At 43.9% G+C, this 24,038-nt stretch overlaps 1 protein-coding gene across 2 annotated transcripts in view; it reads left to right on the forward strand.

The window, feature by feature from the left end:
- Window positions 1-24,038, forward strand: part of Gnal (G protein subunit alpha L) — a 129,161-nt gene that overhangs the window by 80,898 nt on the left and 24,225 nt on the right. For both annotated transcript variants that reach the window (XM_059245976.1, XM_059245977.1), the window contains exon 5: window positions 11,431-11,528. In XM_059245976.1, coding sequence (XP_059101959.1) covers window positions 11,431-11,528 — 98 coding nt within the window. The remainder of the gene's footprint in view (window positions 1-11,430; window positions 11,529-24,038) is intronic.

Raw genomic sequence — 24,038 nt, forward strand, 5'->3', positions numbered from 1 at the left:
TCCCTAGTCCATAGTGAAATCTTGGAAATGCTGGTCCTGTTGTCAACATTGGGATCAGCGGCAGCAGCGACAGGGCGGCTTAACTCATCCACAGGAGGGAAGGGCCAAAGAGCAGACTTTGAAGTGAGCTTCATTCTGTCTGTCACACGCTTTGTATCTGGATGGCTACCAGAAGGTGCTTCCCACAGCCAGAGTGGGCTTTCCACATCAGCCAACGTGATCAGGACACTATTCAAGTGGGGCTCCCTACTGAGGTGATGCTAATGTTCGGCAGGTTGACATTAAAACAACCATAATAGGTGGTGAAGGAAGGGACGCAGTGAGCCAGTCAGGGGTCCGTGGGAAAGACAGTGCTGCAACCCTGGGGCCCAGGGAACATAGGGTTAGTTGGCTAGAGCCGAGAAGAATGATGATAGTATGGAAGAAGTGTTGGAGCGGGTAGAAGGAGGGTCTTGCAGAGCATTGTGGGAACCCTAAATGAATAAGGCCCCTGTGAGAACTTGGAGGCGAAATGGCCTGAGCTGATCCATGCCTTAAAAGCCTCATCCTAGCTGCTGTCTCAGAGGATGCTCTCAACTGGCCAGAAGAGAGGTAAAGAGACCAAGAGGCAAATGTGGCCATCCAGGTAGGAGATACTGGTGGTTGGAACCAGGAGGGGTGAGATATTCAAAATTGGATAGTTTCAAATGAGCCTTAGACAGATAGGTTTGGTGGGGCGTGAAAGAAAAGGCCCGGGATGATGTCATGGTTCATTGTGAGCCCCTGGAAAGAAAATGAGACCTGAGATGCAGAGACCTCAGGCAAAGCAGGTGCATCCCATCAATTCAGCCCTGAGAAGATGGAGTATGGTACCCACCAGATGTCCAAGTAAGGTTGTCATGACTGCTTCTCCTCCATCTATGAGAATCAGGTTCTCTGAGGAAGATGCTTTGGGACCAGAGAACTAGGTAATATTTCCCAAGTGAGGAATGGATACCCAAACCAGAATGGTCCCAGGCAATGATCAGTGCATTATGCAGCTGTCATAAAGACTTCTAATTTTTTCAAATGTCAACTTGATCACCTGTTTCCCTGAAGATTCAAAGACATTTTCCTTGTTATAAGAACACATAATTTCAGATAAGTATGACAAGATAAATAGCTCTGTTTCCTGTAACTTCTGAGATGCCTTCAATTATTTGTTCCTGGTAGACTGACAAGCAAGTAGTAGCCAGCCATTCTATTTATGGGGCTTCTTTTGTTGTGGGGAGCCAGGGGATTCTTTGAGGTTGTTCTTATAATACCTGAACTGTATAAAAGAAGTTGTGTGTCTCACTCATTACCCATGGTGCTTTGCTTTGTTCTTGATGATAGGGTTGAATTCCATCTTATACCCACTACCTTTTTGGTCTCTGCTGCAAAATTTGGACAAGAAAGGTTTATTTGGGTTCACAGTCGCAGACCTTTTAGGCCGTGGCTAGCTGGCTGCATTGCTATGAGCCCTGCCCTAGCTCACTTTCGCTTGCTGTGATAAACACCTTGAGCAAAAGCAACTTGGGGAAGAAAGGATTGATTTGGCTTGCATGCCCCGGTCACAGTCCGTCACTGAGAGAAGTCAAAGAAGGAACCAAGCAAGAGCAGAGGCAGGCACCATGAAGTAAAGCTCCTTACTAGCTTATTCTCTGTGGCTTGCTCAGCTTGCCTCGTTATACAATCCGGAACTACCTGCCCAGGGATGGCACTGCCCACAATGGGCTGGGTCCTCCACACCTATCATCAAGAAAATACCCCCACAGCCTTGCCTAATCTAAGGGAGGCATGCTCTCAGTTGAGGTTCTCTCTCTCCAGATGACCCTAGCTCGTGTCAAGTTGACAAAAAAAAAAAAAAGTAACTAGTACAAGACCTGTAGTGAGGTAGAACATCTTGGTCGCAGAAGGGCCTAGCAGAATGAAGCTGTTCACTGCACAGCAGCCAGAAAGCAACGATGGGGGCAGGGGAAGAAGGAACAGGGAAGATGCATTCTTCCGGATCAGGTCCACAGTGACCACCAACCAGGCCCCACCTCTAATAGCACGTTCAGTATAAACTCATCAATGGGTCATTGATGAAGTTAGGATTCTGATCCAACCACCTCTCAATGGCACTATCAAAGCACATGAGCCTGCAAGAGAAGCCATGCCATATTCAAACTGTAACGCAGCTGGACATGTCCCTGCCCCGGCATGGTCTTGTTGCATTTCATTTCATTCTACATCAGCAATTCTCAACCTGTGGGTCACGAACCCTTTGGGGTTCAAACGACCCTTTCACAGGGGTCAAATATCAGATATTATAGATATCAAATCAAATATAATTTGATTGTAGAATCGAGTTATAGATATCAAATACCAGATATTATTATAGCATTACAAAGTAGTAGGTGATTGCCTAAGAAGGATGTTCTTCTATATACTTGTAGTAATTTGAATCCCCCAATCCCTGCATTCAGAGCAATGTGTGGATTTTCTGAAACTCTTGCCTTCTGGTTCCACAGAACCACAGGGTCACATTTGACCCACAGAAACACAGCATAATTTTGTCTTGTCCAACTGAGACTATCATCAGGTAACTTTAAGGTACATATGCACACAGCTGTTGACATGAAGTCACCCTAGGCCCACCCCCACACTGTCACTCTCAGGTTCTGCCCATGCCTCTGCTAATCCTCTGGCCCTTCCCCATCAGCCATCTGGCAGGTATAAGCTGATGGTCACAATGGAGCTGAGTATGACCACCTCAGATGCATCAGCAGAGCCTGCAGAGTGGAGGCATGTTGCCATGGACACTGTGATATCCTCCTTGGTAGCAGATATGGAGGTTCAGTGTACAATCCTTCATGAGCATCTCATGGTTCCCACATGTATTCTCTGTAGCCTCCCTGCAGCAGACTCTTGGTACATTTCTGCCGCTCCTTCGAGTCAGCGTCACTCCCTTCATAGCTCTCAGTGCCCTAGCCTTGGTTTGAGGATATTCCTGAAAGGTCAAAGGCATCAGGTCATCCAGGAGGTTTCAGAGTAAGATAGGGTGGATCACTGGAGGCTAAAACAATGCTTACATCCCCCCATCCATCCCCATCCCACCTCCTTTTTACCTTGGCCAGGCTGCCAATACAGATACCACCCACTTTCAAAGGCTCATGAGTCTAAGCCTCTCTCCTCCTAGAACTCATGTGCCCCGTAGATATTTCTAGACTCAAGTCCTCAAACCCGGGTGGCCTCTCTTTCCCCATGTGCCGCTTCTCTGCTCATTAAAGTCTTGCCATCTTGCCAAATCTGTGTGACCACGTTCCTGGCACCCTGCTGTGCCCAGGGCCACTAAAGGATTCCCGTGGGTCATCCCTGTCCTCCCTCAGCCTTCCAGAGGTTCGCCATCACAGTCACCCACATACTTCATCCTTTGCCTCTCTACCTCTCACCCCACATACTCAAGACCTCCAGGCCTTCTCTATATTTGAGCCGTGTACTGCTCAGTTCTGGCTACGGTACTACCCTTGGCCCAGAAATACTATAACCACTGGCAACAGTTGAGGGAACTGAGTTTCAGTAGTCATAGCTAAGAATCCCCCATCTGGGAGAGGAGTTTGGTCCTGCCTCAACTTGATGTGCCATGCTTTGTTGACTCCCATGGGAGGCCTGCCCCTTTCTGAAAGAAGATGGAGGAAGAGTGGATGGGGTTTGGGCAGGGGAGGTGGAAGAGGGAACAGGAGGAGAGGAGGGAGGGGAAAATGTGGTCCATATGTAAAATAAATAAAAATTTTTAATATAAATAAATAAGTAAATGAATAGAATCCACCCATCTGGGTTTGAATCCAAGAACTCAGATACTAAAATACCAGTGCACTCACCATGGATATTATTTGACGGGCCTTATTAAAACTCTCAGCATGTTCTTACACTACAGTTTTCCCAAAAAATGTGTATCTAATTCTACCATCCTTGTTAGTCGGAATATGGCAGACCCACCTTTAGACATTCGCTTTAAATTCAGCTTGATTCCTCCAAAGAAGGGGTCTCCTTTCTCTGTGCTGCCCCAGCAGACAGGAAGGCTTGGGTGACTCAGAAGGACAAGGACAAGAAGAATTACATAACTCGAACTTGATTTTCCTGAGGAGAATTCTTGTCAAGTAACATTGTGCATTGTCTGAGAGAAAAGACTAAAGTCGTGATTCTTGGAGTCTCTCTTCCCCGGTGAAAATACTTAATTATTTTATTTCTGATCCCACACAAATAAGTTTCTGTTCTGAATTTCTCCGGCATACTGCACTTGCGCTTTTCTCAGAGAACTGGGGTTTACAGAGTCTCTTAGGTTTAGGAGTGGGAGTGCTGTGAAAAATCTCAAAAGCTAAAAAACTATTTTTGTGTGGGGTGGAGGGTAGTTATCGAAAGTTGTGTCCCCGTCCCCAAAGGGTGGATTGAGTTAATTCTCCACCATGGGCCATACAGCTGATTACTAGACTGCTATGCTTAACACAGTTATTTGGTGAAGTGGTGGTTTGGAAATAAGAGTTAGAATTTTACATATCTTTAAAAATAATTAGAATTTCTGACCTCCTCAGAGCGGCCCAAACCATGAAGGTTAACATGGAGGCTGTAGAGGTCTCATGGCTCAGTCCTCCTGTGTTTTCAATCCACACAAAATTCCAGTTCTGTCCCAGTTAAAAAAATGTCTCCTGAGCTTATAAACTAATAGGTAAAGATAGCAAGCTTATAAAAAGACAAAACTAATATAGATACCAATTTGCATGCTACCCAAAATGTCCAAAAATGAAATATTTGACAAAGCTTTAGTGATGGAGAGAGAAGACAAAGTAATAATACTAGAGAAGAATGGGAGAGAGATCACAAGAGACTCTGGAAAAATTCAGAAAATCATAAGGACACAATTTTAAAATCTGTCTCGTACCAAGCTGGAAATTATAAAAGAAATGGATGAATTTCTAGATATATATATATTTCTAGATCAATATATAAGCTAAATCAAGATGAAATAAATAATTTCAATAGATTCATGATGTCCAATGAGATAGAAATGGTGACTAAAAATACCCCAACTGATTCATTGAAGACAGAGTCAGTGAAGAATTCTACCAGACCTTCTAAGAACTAACATCAGTACTCCTCAAATTACTCCACAAAATAAAAAGATTAAGGAATATTTTTAAGTTCTTTTTATAAAGCCAGTATTATCCTGATACCAAAACCAGACCCAAAAAAACAACCACAAAAAAAGATAATACTAGGCCAATAGCTCTGAGGATCATGAACAAAAAAATTTTCAATAAAAATACTTGCAAACTGAATCCAAGAACACATTAAAAAGATCATCCTCCATAATCAAGTTGGCTCCCTAGCAGAGACGCAGAGATGGCTCAACATATATAAATCAATAAATGTAATCCACCACATAATTAGACTCAAGGACAGAAACCACGTGACCATTTTGTTGAATGCAGAAGAGGCCTTTTGATAAAATACAACATCCCTTCATAATAAAAGTCCTAGACAATCTCAAGAGTAGAGAGGAATGTCTCAGATTAATATACATAATATATATAATAGACTGGGTGGTTGTGGTACACACCTTTAATCCCAGAGGCAGGTGGGTCTCTGTGAGTTTGAGGCCAGCCTGGTCTACAGAGTGAGACCCAGGACAGGCGCCAAAGAGAAACCTGTCTTGAAAAAATTTAAAAAATAATAATAATATACACAATAATAATAATAATAATAATATACAGCAATCCCACAGCCAACATCTTGCTAAATGGGAAAAACTCAAAGCATTTCCACTGAAATCAACAGGAGTGGCTTGTTCCTTTGTCTCTCTGGTCTTTCAGCATTTACCCCAACATCTGGCTTCAGGTTTTTATTATAAGACCAGTTAGGATTCGTGCAACAAAGGAATCATGGTAATTCAGCTGAGAAAGGGTAGTCCTCTCCACATTGATATTCCGTGGAAAAGAGTGAGCACTGGCCCTTTCTTCATACCATCCCAAAATGAATTCAGTGGGTTAAGATGCAAATGTATGAACTAAAACTATAACGTTTATAAGAAAATATGGGGGAAATTTAATCTTGAATTATCCAAAGACTTCTCTGATATAACAGAGAGAGAGAGAGAGAGAGAGAGAGAGAGAGAGAGAGAGAATGAAATTGATTAATTGATTAATTGAATATCACCAAAAATTTTAAATTGTGTTCATCAACCGACACTTAAGAAATTGAAGTTCAAGGGGAGATATAAATAAACCCCGTAGCCAAGAAAGGTTTTAACTTCAGACATTTTTTTGAAATCATTTACTCTTTTTTAAAAAAGTCAATAATCAGAAGATATACAAGAACCCAGGCGTGGCAGTGCACATGTGCAATCCAAGCACTTGGAGACCGAGACAAGAGGATTATGAATTCAAGGCCGGGTTGGGTTACATGGCAAGTTCTAGGCCAGCCAGAGACTGAAAGGGGGAGGGAGGGGAGAAAGAAGGAGGAAATCGTCAAGACAGTAATCGCCCACATCATTTGTCCTCAAGGAAATGAAAGTTAAGACCACAGTGAGGTCTTAATTCAGAAGAAAACTGATCAAGTGAGTATTGATGAGGATGTGGAAGCTAGAAAGCCTAGACTTGGCCTCTGCATGTACAAGATGGAACCGCGGTATACCACTGTGCAAAGCAAGTTGGCAGTGTTTAACAGCTACCCACCCATGACCATATAACCCAGCAAAGCTTCCCACCTAAGAGAAATGAAAACCAAAGTCCATAGAAAAACTCACACAGCACTCTTTATAGCTGTTGAAAACCGGAAATACAGCACAGGGGATGGCTCAGCGGCTAAAGGTGCTTGCCACACAAGCCCAATAACCTGAGTTCGATCCCCAGAACCCACAGTGGAGGGAGAGAACTAACCCCCAAAAGGTGTTCTCTGACTTCTGCGTACAGCACTCCAGTATGCTCATGTCCACACTCACACACACAGTAATAATTAATAATAATAATAATAATAATAATAATAATAAATCAAGTTAAACTAGAAACAACCAAATAGCTATCAACTGGTGAGTGAATGCACAAAATATAGTGCACTTATAAAATGGGCTAGAACCCTGCAATGTAAAAGAACAAAGGCGGAGGAGTAGCTTGTAGCTCAGTGGTAGACCAATTTCTTAACCTATGTAAGGCCTGGGTTCAGTCACAAGCAAAAAGAAAAAAAAGGAAAAAATTATAAAACACACTGGTAATATGCATAAAAAGTGAGTGGATCTAAAATGTATTATGCTAAGTGAGGAAGAAGCTAAACACAAAGTAGTATATGGTTTCATTTGTATAAAATTTTCAGGAAAGGCAAAACCACAGTGACAGCGTAAGCTAGCAGTCATCTGGCCCTGGGGTAGCGGTGGGTCCCGACCCAGAAGAAAGGTGAATGTCTTCTGAGGTGATAGTGGCTTCGTGATGGTATAGAAGGGTGAAGTTTATGGCATATAAAATATGCCCCAAAAGTTGTTTTTAAATGAATGATGAGAATAATAAGCCTATAATATAGGCAAAAACAGACAGGTGTGTGCACGATGTCCCCAATGCCCACACTGGTTTCCTGGGCCCAGGGAGCTGCTGTGGGCCAGAGGGAAGGATGAGAGGTCGACTCCCAGCAAGCTTTGAGTTCAGACTCAGCCTTTTTCCAGTTAGATGGATGTGAAGAAAATGAAATATACTCGGTGGTTCTCATTCTAACATCTGGAATATGGAGCTGAATAACCTATTCCATGGATTATTTGAGACACAGAAAAGCCTGGTGTCTGAGACCCCCCGAATGTTGTCTGGAGCACAAAGCATATGTGCTGGGATTACAGGCGTGCACCACCATGCCAGGTTTATGCACTGCGCAGGACCGAATGCAGGCTTCATGCACACTCCAGTGAGTGTGAGGTGTGACCTCCTTTTACTGTGTTATTTCTAATACTGTCTTTGGTAGCCCTGGGACTGCTCAGTGGTTTAGATGTTTGGGTTGGTAGGATTTTTCTTAGCATAGATTCTGAAAGCTGTTCCTAAGTAGAATTTTGGAATGGTAGAAATTTAGATCAAATAATTGTAAGTTAATCAACCTACAGTTGACTCTCCATATTGATAGATTCTATATCTAAGAAGCCAACCAATCAAGAATCATAAATATGCCGGGTGGTGGTGGCGGCGGCAGCGCACGCCTTTAATCCCAGCACTCGGGAGGCAGAGCCAGGCGGATCTCTGTGAGTTCGAGGCCAGCCTGGGCTACCAAGTGAGTCCCAGGAAAGGCGCAAAGCTACACAGAGAAACCCTGTCTCAAAAAAAAAAAAGAATCATAAATATTTAAGGGGGAATCTGGGAGAGTTCTAAATAGGCACAACTTTCTTCTGTCCTTACTCCCTAAGGATACAGTATAGCAACTATTTACACAGTTCTACATGATATTAACATTATACATCACCTAGAGGGGGTTGGAGGCCGTAGCTTAGTTGGTAGAATGTTTTGCCAGTGTGCATGAAACCTGGCATTCAGTCCTGAGCAGTGCATAAACCTGGCATGGTGGCACACACCTGTAGTCCCAGCACTCAAGATTGGAGGCAGGAGGATTGAGAAACACAGGTCAAGGTCACCCCCTGCCACATAGTAAATTCAAGGCTACTGTGGGCTACACGAGATCGTGTCTCAAGAAGAGGAGGAGGAATCACTAGTGTCATCCAGTGAGAGTCTGTAAGATTGAAAATAATACTAGGCATAAATAACTTGTTTTTGCAGGAGGGTTCCTGACACTAGCGCTAGAGGCATCTTCTGTTTGTCATCTTTGAAAGAATATCACGCAATGACCATAAGGAGTAATATTTTCTCACTACCCAGTGACGAGTTCCACAAGTGCAGGGAGCAGAGCTGGCTGGGGACCGCTGCCACTAGGAGGAGCTGGCCAGCCACACCTTCCAGTGTGCAAGGGCCACCTGCACATCCCATGTCTCAGGAAATTAGAGAGATGATTTCAGTGTGCATTTCAAAATGGAAACTATGACCCAAGTGTGTATAACCCAGAAGTGAAGTGTGTATGTTAGCATAGAAATTATATAGGAAATAGTATTCTTATGTTTCTTGTTGTCGTCCATTTATTTTCTTTTTAAAAAGAGTTAGGAAGAATCTGATAGCAGAAACAAAAGCGGGTTACCGTCTGAGAATTTCAAGCTATTTTTTAATAGACTCTCAATACCAAGTCATGGGAAACAGTGGAAGAGAAAGGTTGTGAAAACATCGGGCAGTGGTTAGCTACTTCACTTTTCTTTTACATTTACATGCAAAGAATACAAAAGTATGCTTTCAAAACTTTAGAACCTTGTTGTTTTAAATGTGGTGCTATGTTTCCCTTACATAATACAATTCAGCCCCTTTGAAGAGTCAGAAGTATCTGTGCATTTTGGTTGCTTAAACTTACAAAGTTCTCAAGATGCTTCTCATTCAGTAATGTAAAAAAAAAAATTAAGAAATGTCACAGTCACCTTTCTCCTTAGTTTTCCATTTCTGAATACTTTCCAATAGAGCTAGCTGGAGAGCTGGGACACAGATTAATGCAGGAGGGAGTATCCCACAGGCATCTTGAGGGCTGTGGGTCTGAATGATGCAAGCACCCATGACCCTGTCCTGCTACCCCCACCCCACCCAGCAGGCACCTGACATGCTGTCAGTGACCAGACAGCAATGGGTTCCAATCTGGGTGCCTACCTCTCCCCTGCCACCTGGTAGAAGGTCCTGCAGGGTGCCACAGACCTCTGCACTTCCTCTGGATTCGGTCCCTGTGACGAGTTTTCCATGGCCTGCTCTCCAGAGGGCCTCATCTCTTCCTGTCCCCTAGCCTCATCCCAGTTAGTTCAGGGTCTGACCTGTGTGGGGTCTCTTCTGTCACCGGCTGCTGTGACCACCACATCGACCCACTATGCAGTATGGGAGTGGGGACAGCTCTCCTGACTCTGACATGGACTGGAGAAACTTGAGAGAGCCTCCCAGAGAGAGGAGGAGCCTGCACCTGCTGGCATTTTCCTGCCTGGTTTGTGTTGTCTTTTCCTAACCCAAGAAACCAGCTAAAGGGTCTGCTGCCCTTCCCACGTATTGACCGGGTTTAGTCTCATCCTGGGCACTTCTTAAACCGCCAATGGAAACTATGTGGACATTTATAGTGTCAACGGTTCCTATATTCAAACCCAGCCCAATCTGTTTGATGTTAAGTCACTCACCTGGAGAGGAATCAAGTACCTCAGAGCTAGTGGTGTGACTGTAGGGTAAGGGAAGTTCTTCCAGTGGGTCCTGCCGCCATAATGGGCGAGCGTGGTAGCCTTATGACTCTTGGGTGAACCAAAACTCACAGTTCGTATTTAACTCATGGTTTGCTTTAAACACACACACACACACACACACACACACACACACACACACACACACAAATAAAACCCTCATAGTAAAGCTGTCCGTCACTGAGCAGGCATGGTACTAAAGGCTGAAGCAGGAGGATCATATGTTTGAGACTAGGCTGAGCTACCTGAGACCCTATGGCAGATTTTGTATGTTAATGAGTCAATTTAATCTATCTACTTTGGTATGTCCATTTTTTATGTGTATGGGTGTTTTGCCTCAAGTGCGTCACATGTGTGTCTAGTGCCCAAGGAGGCCAAAAGAGGGCATTGGATCCCCTTGGACTAGAATTACAGATGGTTGTGAGCTCCCATTTGGATGCTGAGAATCAAACCCAGGGTCCTCTGCAAAAAACAGCAAATGCTCTTAACCGCTGAACCATCTCTCCAGCCCTCCATTCAGATCTTACCTCACATTAAAAAAGTCAAAAGAGGGGCTGGAGAGATGGCTTAGAGGTTAAGAGCACTGGCTGCTCTTCCAGAGGTCCTGAGTTCAATTCCCAGCAACCACATGGGAGTTCACAACCATCTGTAATGGGATCTGGTGCCGTCTTCTGGCATTCAGGCATACGTGCAGGCAGAATACTGTATACATAATAATTAAATAAATCTTTAAAAAAAAAGTCAAAAGACAGCTGCTGAGATGGACCTTACACTCTCCATATCTTCCATGGTCAAGGCGGCTGCTTAGCTTTCAAAAGTTCTGAATGCTAAGAACTGTACAGTTGTGTCCTTGTTTTATAATTAATGACTGGCATTAATTTTCGACTTACAGGTTTCATTCTGGTGAGCTTTGTGAACAGCAGGGAGGTTCTGTAGCTTGCATGGGTGCGGAGAGCCAAGTCGCCTGCCTTGCATCATGCTGAACCATCGGTGCACAGGGCAGCGTAGAGCATGGTCTTCCGCACTAAAAGAACCCCACCCTCCTTGCAGCCTCTGCCTGGCAGTTTTCACTTTGTAAGGTATCCTGACGTGTGTTTTCTTGTCACTCTTCCCAACCTCAGGAGTTCTTTGATCACGTGAAGAAGCTGTGGGACGATGAGGGGGTGAAGGCCTGCTTTGAGAGATCCAACGAGTACCAGCTGATTGACTGTGCACAATAGTAAGTTGCCTCCCTGAAGACAGGCCTCTCTGAAGCCTGATTGCGTTCTTGCCTGGGCTGCCCTCCCTGTGGCTCTGAGGTTTCCTAAAGCAGGGAACAAGTGTAGCTTTTGGCTCCAAAAGTTAACTTTGTAAAGGAGGTGTGTTCAGTAACATTGTTTCATGGAAGAATCATAATAGCTTTCACTCACTTGTCCTGACTTTCAAATCTCTTCATTTTTCATTTCCACATAGACTTAAAGGCACATCTGTGAATTATAATGTACCTAGATACTCATTCTTATATTTTAATTTTGAAGCAAGACTTCCCAAATTAATTTTTTTTAATATCAAAATTTGTAGTACTGTAGAGATGGCTCAGTGGCTAAGAACACTGGCTGCTCTTCCAGAAGACCTGAGTTCAGTTCCCAGTAAGCACATGGCAGCTCACAACTGCCTGTTAACTCCAGCTCCAGAGGATCTGATGCCATCTGCTGGCCTCCTCAAGCACCTGCATGCACATGCACAGAGCTACACACACACACATACGCCTAATTTAAAATAAAGTAAAGCCTGTTTCCTATTGGTTCCCTGGCCTAGTGAACTTTGGAATTGAGCATAATGAAGCTAATATTGGTCTCAGGCAGGTTCTTTCTTCCTCCTTTTTCTGCTGTCTTGGAATGCTTCTGGGCTTAAACCAGCAGTGACTTCAATATGTTCTGATTGGCAGATAGTGAAAATGAAAATAGACTGATTAGGAAACAAAAGTGAGAGTTGACCACATACCCCTGATCATACAACTACCCTGTAATTAGGGTACTGAGCTTCAACGATGACTTTCCTCATCCTACTGTTTCCTGTGGGATCAATAAATTTGTGTTCCAGGGAAATGACATTTTCATGTTGTCTGAGATCAAGCACAGAGCAGTGTTGGCTCTCATCCATTGATTCCAGGTGGTTTGCTTCATGAAGAGGCTTAAACCATCTTCTCTGGAGCCTTTTGGAATAAATGAGTATGGTATGCATGCCTTCAGTGATGACTCTCAAGTAATAGGACAGCAGCCGTTGGTTTCCTTGCAAAGTAAAAAATCCCTGTGTCAAGACACACACACACACACACACACACACACACACACACACACACACACACACACCGCTTTGCTCCCTGAGATACAGAAGCAAATAGTGTTAGTAACCTGGGATTCGGGTTCAAACATACTGTCATTCTGTTTATTTCATGACCAATAATGACATCAGTTACCTGTTTAAAAGCATTCTGGGGTTTGGAACAACCCAGCTCCATAGTGTCGTATTTCAACATTTTAATGAGTTGATTCTAAGTACACTCATCACTGGAACATTCACACAATAAAGCTGTGGTTGTATGAGGAAAAATAAAAAAATTGTTTTCAGAAGTGTGACCAAGGCCTGGCTCTTAAAGCATGTGGTCATCCTTATGTTTATTACAAAGTTGAGGCAGGGGGATCATGAGTTTGAGGTCTACCTGCGTTATATAACTTCTATTAACCTACATGCCAAAGCAGAAAATGGCAGCAGCTGGGATCTCTAGCATAGCTTGTGATTGCAGTGAATTCACATCTGTTTGCACTGGAAGTTGGTGTGCAATATGTGTTTTGTCTTCCTGTGTCAGTGTCCTTGGAGACATAGTATTGCCACGCATTCTTACGTAAGGAATTTCTTTTTTCTTTTTCTTTTTCTTTTTCTTTTTTTTTCAGGTTTTTTTTTTAAGACAGGGTTTCTCTGTGTATCCCAGCTCTCCAGGAACTCACTCTGTAGACCAGGCTGGCCTCAAACTCACAGAGATCCGCCTGCCTCTGCCTCCCAAGTGCTGAGATTAAAGGCGTGCGCCACTACTGCCCACACAGAATTTAAGATGGAAATCTAACTCTTGTGTCAGTGGAGTGACGAAGCAATGATTTAGGGTCAAGTAGAATGTGCAAAAATAATTTTTTTGAGTGACTCGAGTTTGGCATTGGACAGCTGCATGAGACTTGGGGCAAAGTATTTCAGTGGAAAATAAAAAGCGAAACAGTGGCACCTAGCCCTATGGAGTTGCTGTAGGACAAATAAATTAGATACCCCAAGCCCTCAGGATAGTGCCTGGCATACAGTTGGCTCCTTGGTAAGTATTATTCTTGCTAGTATGTGACTGATACCCTCTGGCCCAAAGAGGTACACTGAGGCAGCCCAGAATCGATTTCCCAATAATAGACATGACCACAGGAAGAGATTGCTAATTTCTTTCTTGACTTCTATCCTTGCAAACTACAGAAAGCTATGAGTAAAAAATGTGTCTCATGAACAAGGCTTCTGACCTCAGACTGAGTAAGACCCCCCCCCTTTAAGCCTTGTTAGGAATAAAGCCCAACTTTTTAACCTCTAACCTGGCCAAGTCACAGGAAGCTGCCATGTTGGAGACTTGTGAATCCAGCTCTTCATAACTCCCCCTGCATCGCTGTCTTATCTGTCTTAACGTGAGAATCATGTTGCTCAATTTTGTCTCCTTACAATGATCTTGAAGGATTTTTATCTTGTTTCATTTTTCAAGACAGGGTTTCTCTGTGTAGTTCCAGCTGTCCTGGAACTAATTCTGTAGACCAGGCTGGCCTTGAACTCACAAAGATCCACCTGCCCCTGACTCGCAAGTGCTGAGATTAAAGGCAAGTGCCACCACCACCCGGCCCTAAAAATGATCTTGTTTCATTTCTATGCTCAGGTTCTAGGACTAAAGAAATAGAGGGGTGGTTCTCAACATGTGGTTAATGATCCCTCAGAGGGTAGTGACCAAACGACCCTTTCACATGGTCACCTAAGACCATCAGAAAACACAGATCTTTACACTATGATTCATAACAGTAGCAAATTTACAGTTATGAAATGTCAATGAAAATAATTTTATGGTTGGGGGTTCACGACCACATGAGGAACTGTACTAAAGGGTTACAGCATTTAGGGAGGTTGAGAGCCACTGGAATAGAGTTTTCAGGAAAAAAAGTAGTATTTCCATAAATTTGTTAAACCAATATATAGCTGCCAGAGTTTTGGTGGTGGTTTTTTTTTTGGGGGGGGGGTTGGTTTTTCGAGACAGAGTTTTCTCTCTGTAGTTTTGGTGCCTGTCCTGGATCTCACTCTGCAGACCAGGCTGGCCTCGAACTCACAGAGATCTGCCTGTCTCTGCCTCCTGAGTGCTGGGATTAAAGGTGTGCACCACTACCACCCGGCGCTGCCAGAGTTTTTTAAGTTGCTCAGTAAATGTTAGAAAAATGTAAGCTGTAACCATTTCCCATCACTGTCACTTCCTAAAAGAAAGGACACACATGGACACACACACACACACACGCACACGCACACGCACACGCACACGCACACGCACGCATCACATTGGCAGAGGGATGGGACCATGATCCTGTGCTATTTGTCCACTCAGGAGACTTTGACCTCCAGGGAATGGGTCCTATTCATATTCATGTGCCTATCTCTCAGGTTGGCCTTCCTGTGAGAAGGGAGCCTTTGGCAGTCTTCTGTGTGACAGAGTCAAATATTTTGCTGATGACATGGGCATGGTCTGAGAAGCGTGTCCTTAGATAGATAGTTCCATCACTATGCACACATCATAGATCATGCAGGCTATGCAGACCTGGATCGAATAGCTTGTGGACACCCAGGCTACCAGGTAGACAGATAGACACACATAGAAATGTTTACTAGCCAGACAGATGGAGACACATATAAATGTTTACTAGCTTACTCTTTCTAGAACTTGGATGAATAAAACAACGCACGATTAAGTCAAACACGAAAAAGAAGAAATGATGTGATCAAGAGACAAAGTAGCGACTGGTATTGGCTCCGAGGTTTAGAGTGCATCCTGCTCTTCCAGAGGACTGGAGTGCAGTTCCCAGCACCTGGGGAGTCCACAACCACCTGAAACCAAGATCCAGGAGACCCAATGCCTTCTGTTGGCCTCAGCATGCACCCACACGCGTATGGCATACACACGCATACACACACACACACACACACACACACACACACACACACACACAGATTCACACATATACACACATAAAAAAAATTATCTTATTTTTAAAAAGAGACAAGGTAAACACCAGATGTGTGAGGCAGCTGCTGTGAAAACCCAGAATACTAGTTCACGGTCCACTCTTCTTTCCACAAATAGAGGAACATACTCTGAAATCACAACAGAAAGTCCAGCATGGTAACTATTTCACTGATAACACCGTCTTTCCCTCACCTTATCAAGTATGGTGTGCTGCCTGTGACGCATGTGCTGTACTTTTATCTGGCCGACAGCCAAGTGTGTGGTACACACCAGCATCACTACAAATGCTGAGAAATGCGCCGTGCTGCATTCCAACAGCTGCAAAGCCTGGGAAGCAGAATTGTTCTACTCCATATCGTCCTAGAGATCACCAAAGTGTATTTCAGTCCAGCGAATATGGAGGCTTCATAGGCAACACAGGATTGTAACTGAATTAATAAAACAAGAGTCCCATATTCCGTGTGCTGCTGATTGGAGCTACTGACCCTTGACTCCTTCACAACTCCATACCACACCCTAGATTCTCATGCACTGCAGCTTCCTCTTGCAGATCCCCAGGATCTTGACGTAGTTTCTTTTTTCCCTCATCTAGACTGCTAGAAGCTCTGACTAATGTCTTGGGTGACTCTGAGTCACTGTGCTCTGCTGCTCGGCAGTTCTGCACTTTGAGCCTTGGTGCTCACTTAGGAATCATCTTTCTGTGCATAGCTCTTAGAACCATCTGGGGAAGAGTCTCTCGGAAGTGACACTGAAATTCACTTCAGGCCTCAGCGAAGAGTGAGTTGACCACTAAGATGTGAGAAGGGGCCCAGTGGTGCCAGCATGTAATCCTAGCTACTCAGGAGGTCGAGACAGGAAGATAGCAAGTTCAAGGCCTTTCCTGGGCTATAGAGTGATCTCAAGGACAGCTTGGTCAGCTTAATGAGAACCTAGCTCAAAACAAAACTATAATGAGGGCTCTGGCTTTAGTTCAGTGGTTGCCTAGCATGCAGGAGACCCTAGGTTTAACTTTCAATACCCATGGAAAAAAGCGATATCATGAGAATCTAGCAGTTCATAAAAGACTCAGTCTATTGTCCCCAGGCATTCACTCTTAGATATATGCCCAAGAGAATTATAAGCATGCATCCATACAAACAAGTGTTCATAGCAACCTTATCCATAACAGCCAAAATCAGGAACAACCCAAGTGCCCATCAACAGATAGATGCGCAGCATCCTTGCCATAGAATGTATTCAGCAACACAAGAGAAAGACAGTGCTAATGTGCTAGCAGGAAATTGACAGTCCTGGAAGACTCCACGCTAAGTGATGGAAGCCAAACCTGAAGGTCACAGATAAATGGTCCATGCATGTAAAATGCCTATGAATGAGCTGGAGAGATGGCTGCTCTTCAGAGGTCCCGAGTTCAATTCCCAGCAACCACATGGTGGCTCACAACCATCTATAATGAGATCTGGTGCCCTCTTCATATATGCATGCAGGCATACATGCAGGCAGAACACCATATACATGATCAGTGAATAGATAGATAGACAGACAGACAGACAGATAGATGACAGATAGATAGATAGATAGATAGATAGATAGATAGATAGATCGATCGATCTTTTTAAAGGTTAATGGTACTGGGGATGGGGAGAGGAAGGAACTGAGTGAGACTACTCAGGGTGGTAGATTGGTTACCTCTGTTGCTATGACAAAATCCCTGAAAGAAGCAGCTTGAAGAAGGAAGGATTTGTTCTGGCTCACGGTTTGAGGGGGTCGAGTCATCATGGCCAGGAGGGCATGGTGGTGCAGCTCACTCACTTCATGTCAGGCCAGGAGCTGAGGGAGGAATACCAGGGTTCTATTGGTGTCTCCTCTTCCCATTCTACGCTGCACAGACCTCAGCCTGCGGGTCAATGTTTCCTACTTCCAGGGTGGGTCATCACCCCCCTCAGTTAATTCTCTCTAGAAACACCCAGAAGTGTGCCTCACCAATCTCCTAGGTGATCCTGAATATATTCAAGTTGACAAGGAAGACTAACCATCAGGATGAACGTTCTGAAACTTGCTAGTGTGCTGGTCATACAACCTTGTGAATATATGAAAACCACTGGATTCTATACTTCAAAGTGGTAACATTTGTATTATATGTTATATGCGTATACATATACATATACAATTATATACATATACATATGTATATATACATATTCATATGCCAGCTTAAAAAGAAAGACAGCAGGAGGATGGAAGAATGCAGGGTAGAAAACATGACAGGCACATGGTATTGGCTGTGGGGGGGGGGGGGCAGCCATCAGGCAGGTCTGATAACAACAGAACTTCAGCCTGCTCCTTCAGCCCGCCATGAGTCATCAGCTCATAATGACATAGTAGAGACATAAACCCCGTACATGCGAGAGCTGCATCTTCATCCTCAGCCAGCTAACACCCTGGAACACCCTGGAAGCTGAAATCCACAGAGGGAGGGACCTCTGAAGTATACCACACAGGTGTGGTACACATTTGGAGGCTATGGAGATATGCATTATGCTGTTTGACACACAAGGAGTAGAAATTTCCTCAGGCTGCTTCTAGGAAAAGTAGGATTTCTCCAAAGCTGTCTGGGAGCTAGTTTTGAAGCAGCAGTACTTGTCTGGGGAGGGTGATGGGTATATTGGCTACTCTTGAGTATCTTTCTTCCTGTTTTCGTCTCTTCCACCTTACCCTGTGCAGACCAGATTCCAGATGGAGTGGAGAGATAGGCAATGTCCAGCCCACGCCAACTCACATCTGCCCTCTAGCCAATTATTGGAGCCCACTCATCCCAATCCATAGTCACTTCTGTGTCCCTGAGCAGCAACTACTGCTTCCAGCAACAAGACTGGCACAACCTGGGGGAGTGGGAATCGGGATTACCACCAAATTTTAAACTCCCCACTCTGCTAGAAATGTTTTTTCAGCATCAAGCAAACTGCAAATTACCAGAGATTATATTTCATTCCAAGTTCCCTAGTTTCTACAATGGAAATTTAAACACAGTCTACTGAATTATCCCCCCAAATGCATTTCCTCTAAGGCCTCATAATAAGTGATTAAGTCACCATGGAAACAGCTATTTTAGGAGAGAGAAAATTGGTCCTTTAAAGATCTCTATAAAGTCAGCCTTCACCTACTGTAACTTTCACCACCACCCAGTGTGGGCTCCTGCGCTTTGTACCAACACATAAGCTCGCGTAGAAGCATATCCATTTCAAGAATTGGCTTGGGAAAACTCTTAGAATATCAAAGAAAAAGAGTCAGGTGCTTCTCGTCCTATAGTCCCAGGTCTGTCTTGCCTCAACTGCCAGGAGTTTCCCCAGCCCCATTCGCCATCTCTATCTCAGACTTCAACTGTACGGCTCGCTGCCAAGCCCTGGGGATGCTAAACTCTTAGAATAATCTGGAAATTGTCGGCACCTATGTGATCTCACCTTCAAAGCTGGCCTTTTGCAGGTAATTTTAAAATAAAAGAAAGTAGAATTTAAAAGATATATACTATGCCATTGAATTCATCAAAAATGTAACCGTCACCAAGATATATAAACATTATTCTTAACTAACTGCTTCACCTTTATTGTTAGATAAATTTATTTTCAGACTTATTTTCTAGGTCTGAAAAACTAGAACTGTCCCTGTTTATGGGCAGTGGTTGTCTTTTTTTTTTTTCTTTTCTTTCTCTTTTCCGCTGTGGAAGATGATAGAGGGGTGGAGATAACGCAAATGAATACACATCTGAGCACACGTCTCCCCGCACCCCTCCCCCAGCCCTTCACTTCTTCCGTCATTGTTTGGAAATATCTGCCTTATCACATACGAAAGCAATTTTTTTATTAATTGATTTTGTTTTAGCTGCGTGTGGGTGTCGTATGTGCAATGTGTCCAAGTGTGTTCACATTCATACGTGTAAGTGTGGGCATGCTTGTGCCATGGCACACATGTGTTCAGAAGACAGCCTTGAGGGTTGGCTCTTGCCTTGGTTTCCCCACTGTGGGTGCCAGGCTAGCAAGCCCTCCAAGCTTCCCAATCTTCTCCCGTCTCTGCATACAATCACCAGAATCACAGACAGGTGGGCACACTACGGTGCCTGGCTTCCTGTCAGTTCCGAAGATGGAAATTGAACTTTTTGAGGTGTGTTACTACACAGGATTTTGTGGAGAAAGTGTTTTTAAATGTCTCAAAGTAAAAAAAAAAAAATGTCTCAAAGTAATGACTCCCTTGCATGAAGAGCTCCAGAGGACTCTTGATTGTCATTCAATGTGATAGTCACTCTTTATATAAAAAGCAGGATGACAGGACAGGGTGGGTCCCTTAGTCCTGACTCTTCCCAGCGTATCACAAGTTTCTAATACTCCTTGCCATTGGCTTTGCATTCCTGGAGTTTCTCGGTGAAGATGCTAAATGTAGGACCTTCAAATTATACACAATACAATAACACAATAGATTATCCTTTTGATCACTTGGAGTGGCATTATTTAGTATTCATTAGAAATCAAATCCTTTGTCACACAGACCCAGGTGCAGAATGCCAATAAAAATGTGACTGCTGCCAGGCAGCAGTGGCCTTTAATCCCAGCATGTGGAAGGCAGAGTCAGGAGAATCTCTGTGAGTTCGAGGCCAGCCTGGACTACAGAGTGAGTTCCAGAAAAGGCGCAAAGCTACACAGAGAAACCCTGTCTCAAAAAAAAAAAAAATGTGACTGCTGTGTACGTACCGCTGGTGGGGAAGACCGAGGGTCCACCCTCCAGCACCCCTGCACTGCCTGGTGTCCCTCTGTGTGCTCCAGTTCATGATTTCAAAGGCAGTACTGGTTTTCAGGATTCATACCCGAGAAAGAACCCAGCTGACACCAGGTGCCAAAGCGAGGTGGTGGCTTATTAGAACATGTGGTCCTAAGTAATGTGGGATTTCCTCAGAGCAGCATTAATTGTACATGTTTCCATTTACAGCCTTTAATCATTGCAAGTAAGCCAGAAGGTCTCTGTGGCCTTGGGGGGCGGGGGGGACGACAAAGTGGAACCTCAGTGATTAAAGATGACTTGATCCATTCACTGGGTTCAGTACCCAATTCTTTCCTACATATCCTGGCATATGTCCATGAAGGGTTACAAACGGGAGCAAATATAGTTTGCATTTGCCTTATAATCACATGAAATACTTTATGTAAAATTATGCAGAAATATGACGCGGAAAACAGTCCAATGTTCTTCCAACTTTAATTCCAAATAGTCTGTAGCAACACTCCACACTCCTTAATATAAATAGAAAATCTGGAAAATAAAATTTCTATCTCACTGAGCCCCACCCCCCTGTGAGGACATGACAGCTGACCTCTAAGGGGAGCCTGGGCTGGAGCCTGACCTCCAGCTCATCTGCAGCTAATGGAGAGTGTTGTGCACAATCTGCTCCTCACCATGTGCTCACATGGGAGCTGACGCATCTTTTTTTTTCTACTTAGGGGCTGAGGAGGAGGCTATTCAGTACTGAACAAGCACAAGGATCTAAGTTCAATCCCCCAAGCCCATGCAAAAAGCTGAGTGCAGTGGCACACTCTTGTGATCCCAGCCCTGGGGTGGGAGCAGAGAAGAGAGGATCCTTGGGGCTCACCGGCCAGCCAGTCAGCCTGCTTGGCAAGGTGCAGACCAATGAGAGACTCTATCTTTTTTTTTTTTTTTTATGTATACAGCATGTATGACTGCAGGACAGAAGAGGGCACCAGATCTCATTTCAGATGGTTGTGAGCCACCATGTGGTTGCTGGGAATTGAACTCAGGACCTCTGGAAGAGCAGTCAGTGCCCTTAACCTCTGAGCCATCTCTCCAGCCCGAGAGACTCTATCTTAAAAGGATCCAAGACGGACTGCTGTCCTGAGGAATAACACTAGAAACTGACCTCTGGCCTCCACACACACACACATGCATGCACATTTGCACATAATGTGCACCAGGACAGACATGAACACATACACAGCACACATACACATACACACAAAAAAGCAGAAGCTGGCAGAATGGCTCTGTGGTAGGGTACTTTGTTGGTGACAGTGTGGCTCAGTAGTAGGGTACTTTGTTGGCATTTCTGAAGATCTTGGTTTGATCTCCAACACGGAAAAAAAATAAAAATCAGATGTAAAGTTTACACTGAAATGAAAAGCTTCGTCTAAGATGGTTTCTAAACAAGGATGCAGAAGTTTTTAGGAGGAAGTGTGCCACTGTCTTTGAGATGCATCCAGGTAAGATGAATTAGTAAATGGGCAGATGAACAGACAAGTGGATTTTAAGTATAATAAAAAACAATCCAGGGCGGGAGGGGGGAGAACAAGGGAATCCGTGGCTGATATGTAAAATTAAATTAAATTAAAAAATAAAAAAAAAACAATCCAGATGGTTGGGTGTGAGTCTGTAGTCCCAGCACTCAGGAGGCAGAGGCAGGTGGATTTCTGTGAGTTTGAGGCTGCCTGATCTACAGAGCAAGTTCCAGAACAGCCAGCCAGGGCTACACAAAGAAACTCTGTCTCAATCAATCAATCAATACTGAAAGCCAGTTGGGAAGGAAAGTGTTTATTCAGCTTACACTTCCATTATCACTGCTCATCACTGAAGGAAGTCAGGACAGGAATTCAAACAGGGCAGAAACCTGGAGGCAGGAACTGATGCAGAGGCTGTGGAGGGGTGATGCTTACTGGCTTGCTCAATCTGCTTTCTTATAGAACCCAGGCCCACCAGCCCAGGGATGGAGCTACCCACAATGAACTGGGTCCTCCCCCACCAATCACATGTTAAAAATGCCCCACAGGCTTGCCTACAGCTTAATCTTATGGAGGCATTTTCTCAGTGGAGACTTCTTCCTCTCTGATGACAGTTCTGCAGAAAATTGATCATAGACCAATAGCCCCAAAATTTGTGTACATACCAAAGAGAACTGAAAGGGTACATCCACTTGGATTTTTCCAGTAGTGATGTTCATAACAACCCAAATGCCCATTAGCTGATAAAGGGATCAGCAAATGTTATATAGCCACATGGTGCAAAGTTTAATAGACCTATATAAAAAAAAATGAAGTCTCTTGGCATACTGCAACACAGATGAACCCTGAATTCATTGTGCTAATCCAAGGAAGCCAGACATGAAAGGCCACATATTGTATAACTGTATAATATCAGGTACATGAAATGTCCAGGACAGGTATATCTTTTAAGACAAAATAAATCAGGCATGCATAAAGCTGAGGTGAGCTGGGAGTTAAGTAGCTTTAGTAGGCATATAGTTCTTTTATGAGTGATGAAAATGTTCTGAGTGATTGTGAAGGTGGTTATACAAATGCAAGCTCTATAGAAAAGCCACTGAATTATGGGCTTTTAATATACTTCAAAGTAAGACTCCCAGTCAGGTGAGAGGGCATGCACCTAAAGTCCCAGCATATCAGGAGGCTGAGGCAGAAGAACCACCTTACCCCAACAGTTGGAACCTGGGCAGTTCAACAAGACCGTGTTTCAAAAGAAAAATAGGCAGGATGTGGTGGGGCATGCCTTTATTCCCAGCAGAGGCAGGCAGATGTCTATGAGCTCCAGACCAGCCTGGTCTACATAGAGTTCCAGGCCAGTTCCAGTTCTCAATATAGTGAGACCCTTTCTCCAAAAAAAAAAGAAAGAAAGAAAGAAAGAAAGAAAGAAAGAAAGAAAGAAAGAAAGAAAGAAAGAAAGAAAGAAAGAGGGAGAGAGAAAGAAAAAGAAATTATCATTTCCTATTGGGCAGGCTTGTTAAGTTTTTAACTTGGAAATTACAGGCATTTGATCATTTGAGTCTGCCTGCTTGGGGGATCTTCCATTTAATATCAAGGAACACAAGACTCCACTCAAAGGTAGCAACAACCACTGAGTAGACACTAACGTAATTCTCACTCTCTGAACTGTTCCATATGTAAGACCCGTAACATGTCATGTTTGCCCCGTGTTTACTTTATCGTTCTTTTACGCACTCCTGATGGTTAGCTTTTTGTCACAAGCTAGAGTCATTTGGAAAGAGAGAACATCAATTGGGAAATTGCCTCCATCAGACTGGCCTGTAGGAAAGTCTGTGGGGCATTTCTTGAATGGTGTTAAATATGGGAAAGTGCAGTTTACCGTGGATGATGTCACCTCCTGCAAGCCATGAGGGACAAGCCAGTAATCTGTGTTCCTCCAGGGTCTCTGCTTGAGTTCCTGATTTCCCTTCATGATGACCTGTAAGCTGTAAGAAGAAATAAACCCTTCCCATCCTTCCCCAAGTTGCTCTTGGTCATGGTGTTTATCACAGCAAGACAGGAAGCTAAGTCACCATTTAACACAAAAAAAAGGGAAGAAATCACAGCAAAACTACAGATTCCAGACGTAGTTCCCACGATGAAAATGTGTCTTAAAGTCTCTGAAAGACACTTGTAGGTA

The sequence above is a fragment of the Peromyscus eremicus genome, chromosome 19 (genome assembly GCF_949786415.1).
Source record: "Peromyscus eremicus chromosome 19, PerEre_H2_v1, whole genome shotgun sequence".
Taxonomy (NCBI): Eukaryota; Metazoa; Chordata; class Mammalia; order Rodentia; family Cricetidae; genus Peromyscus; species Peromyscus eremicus.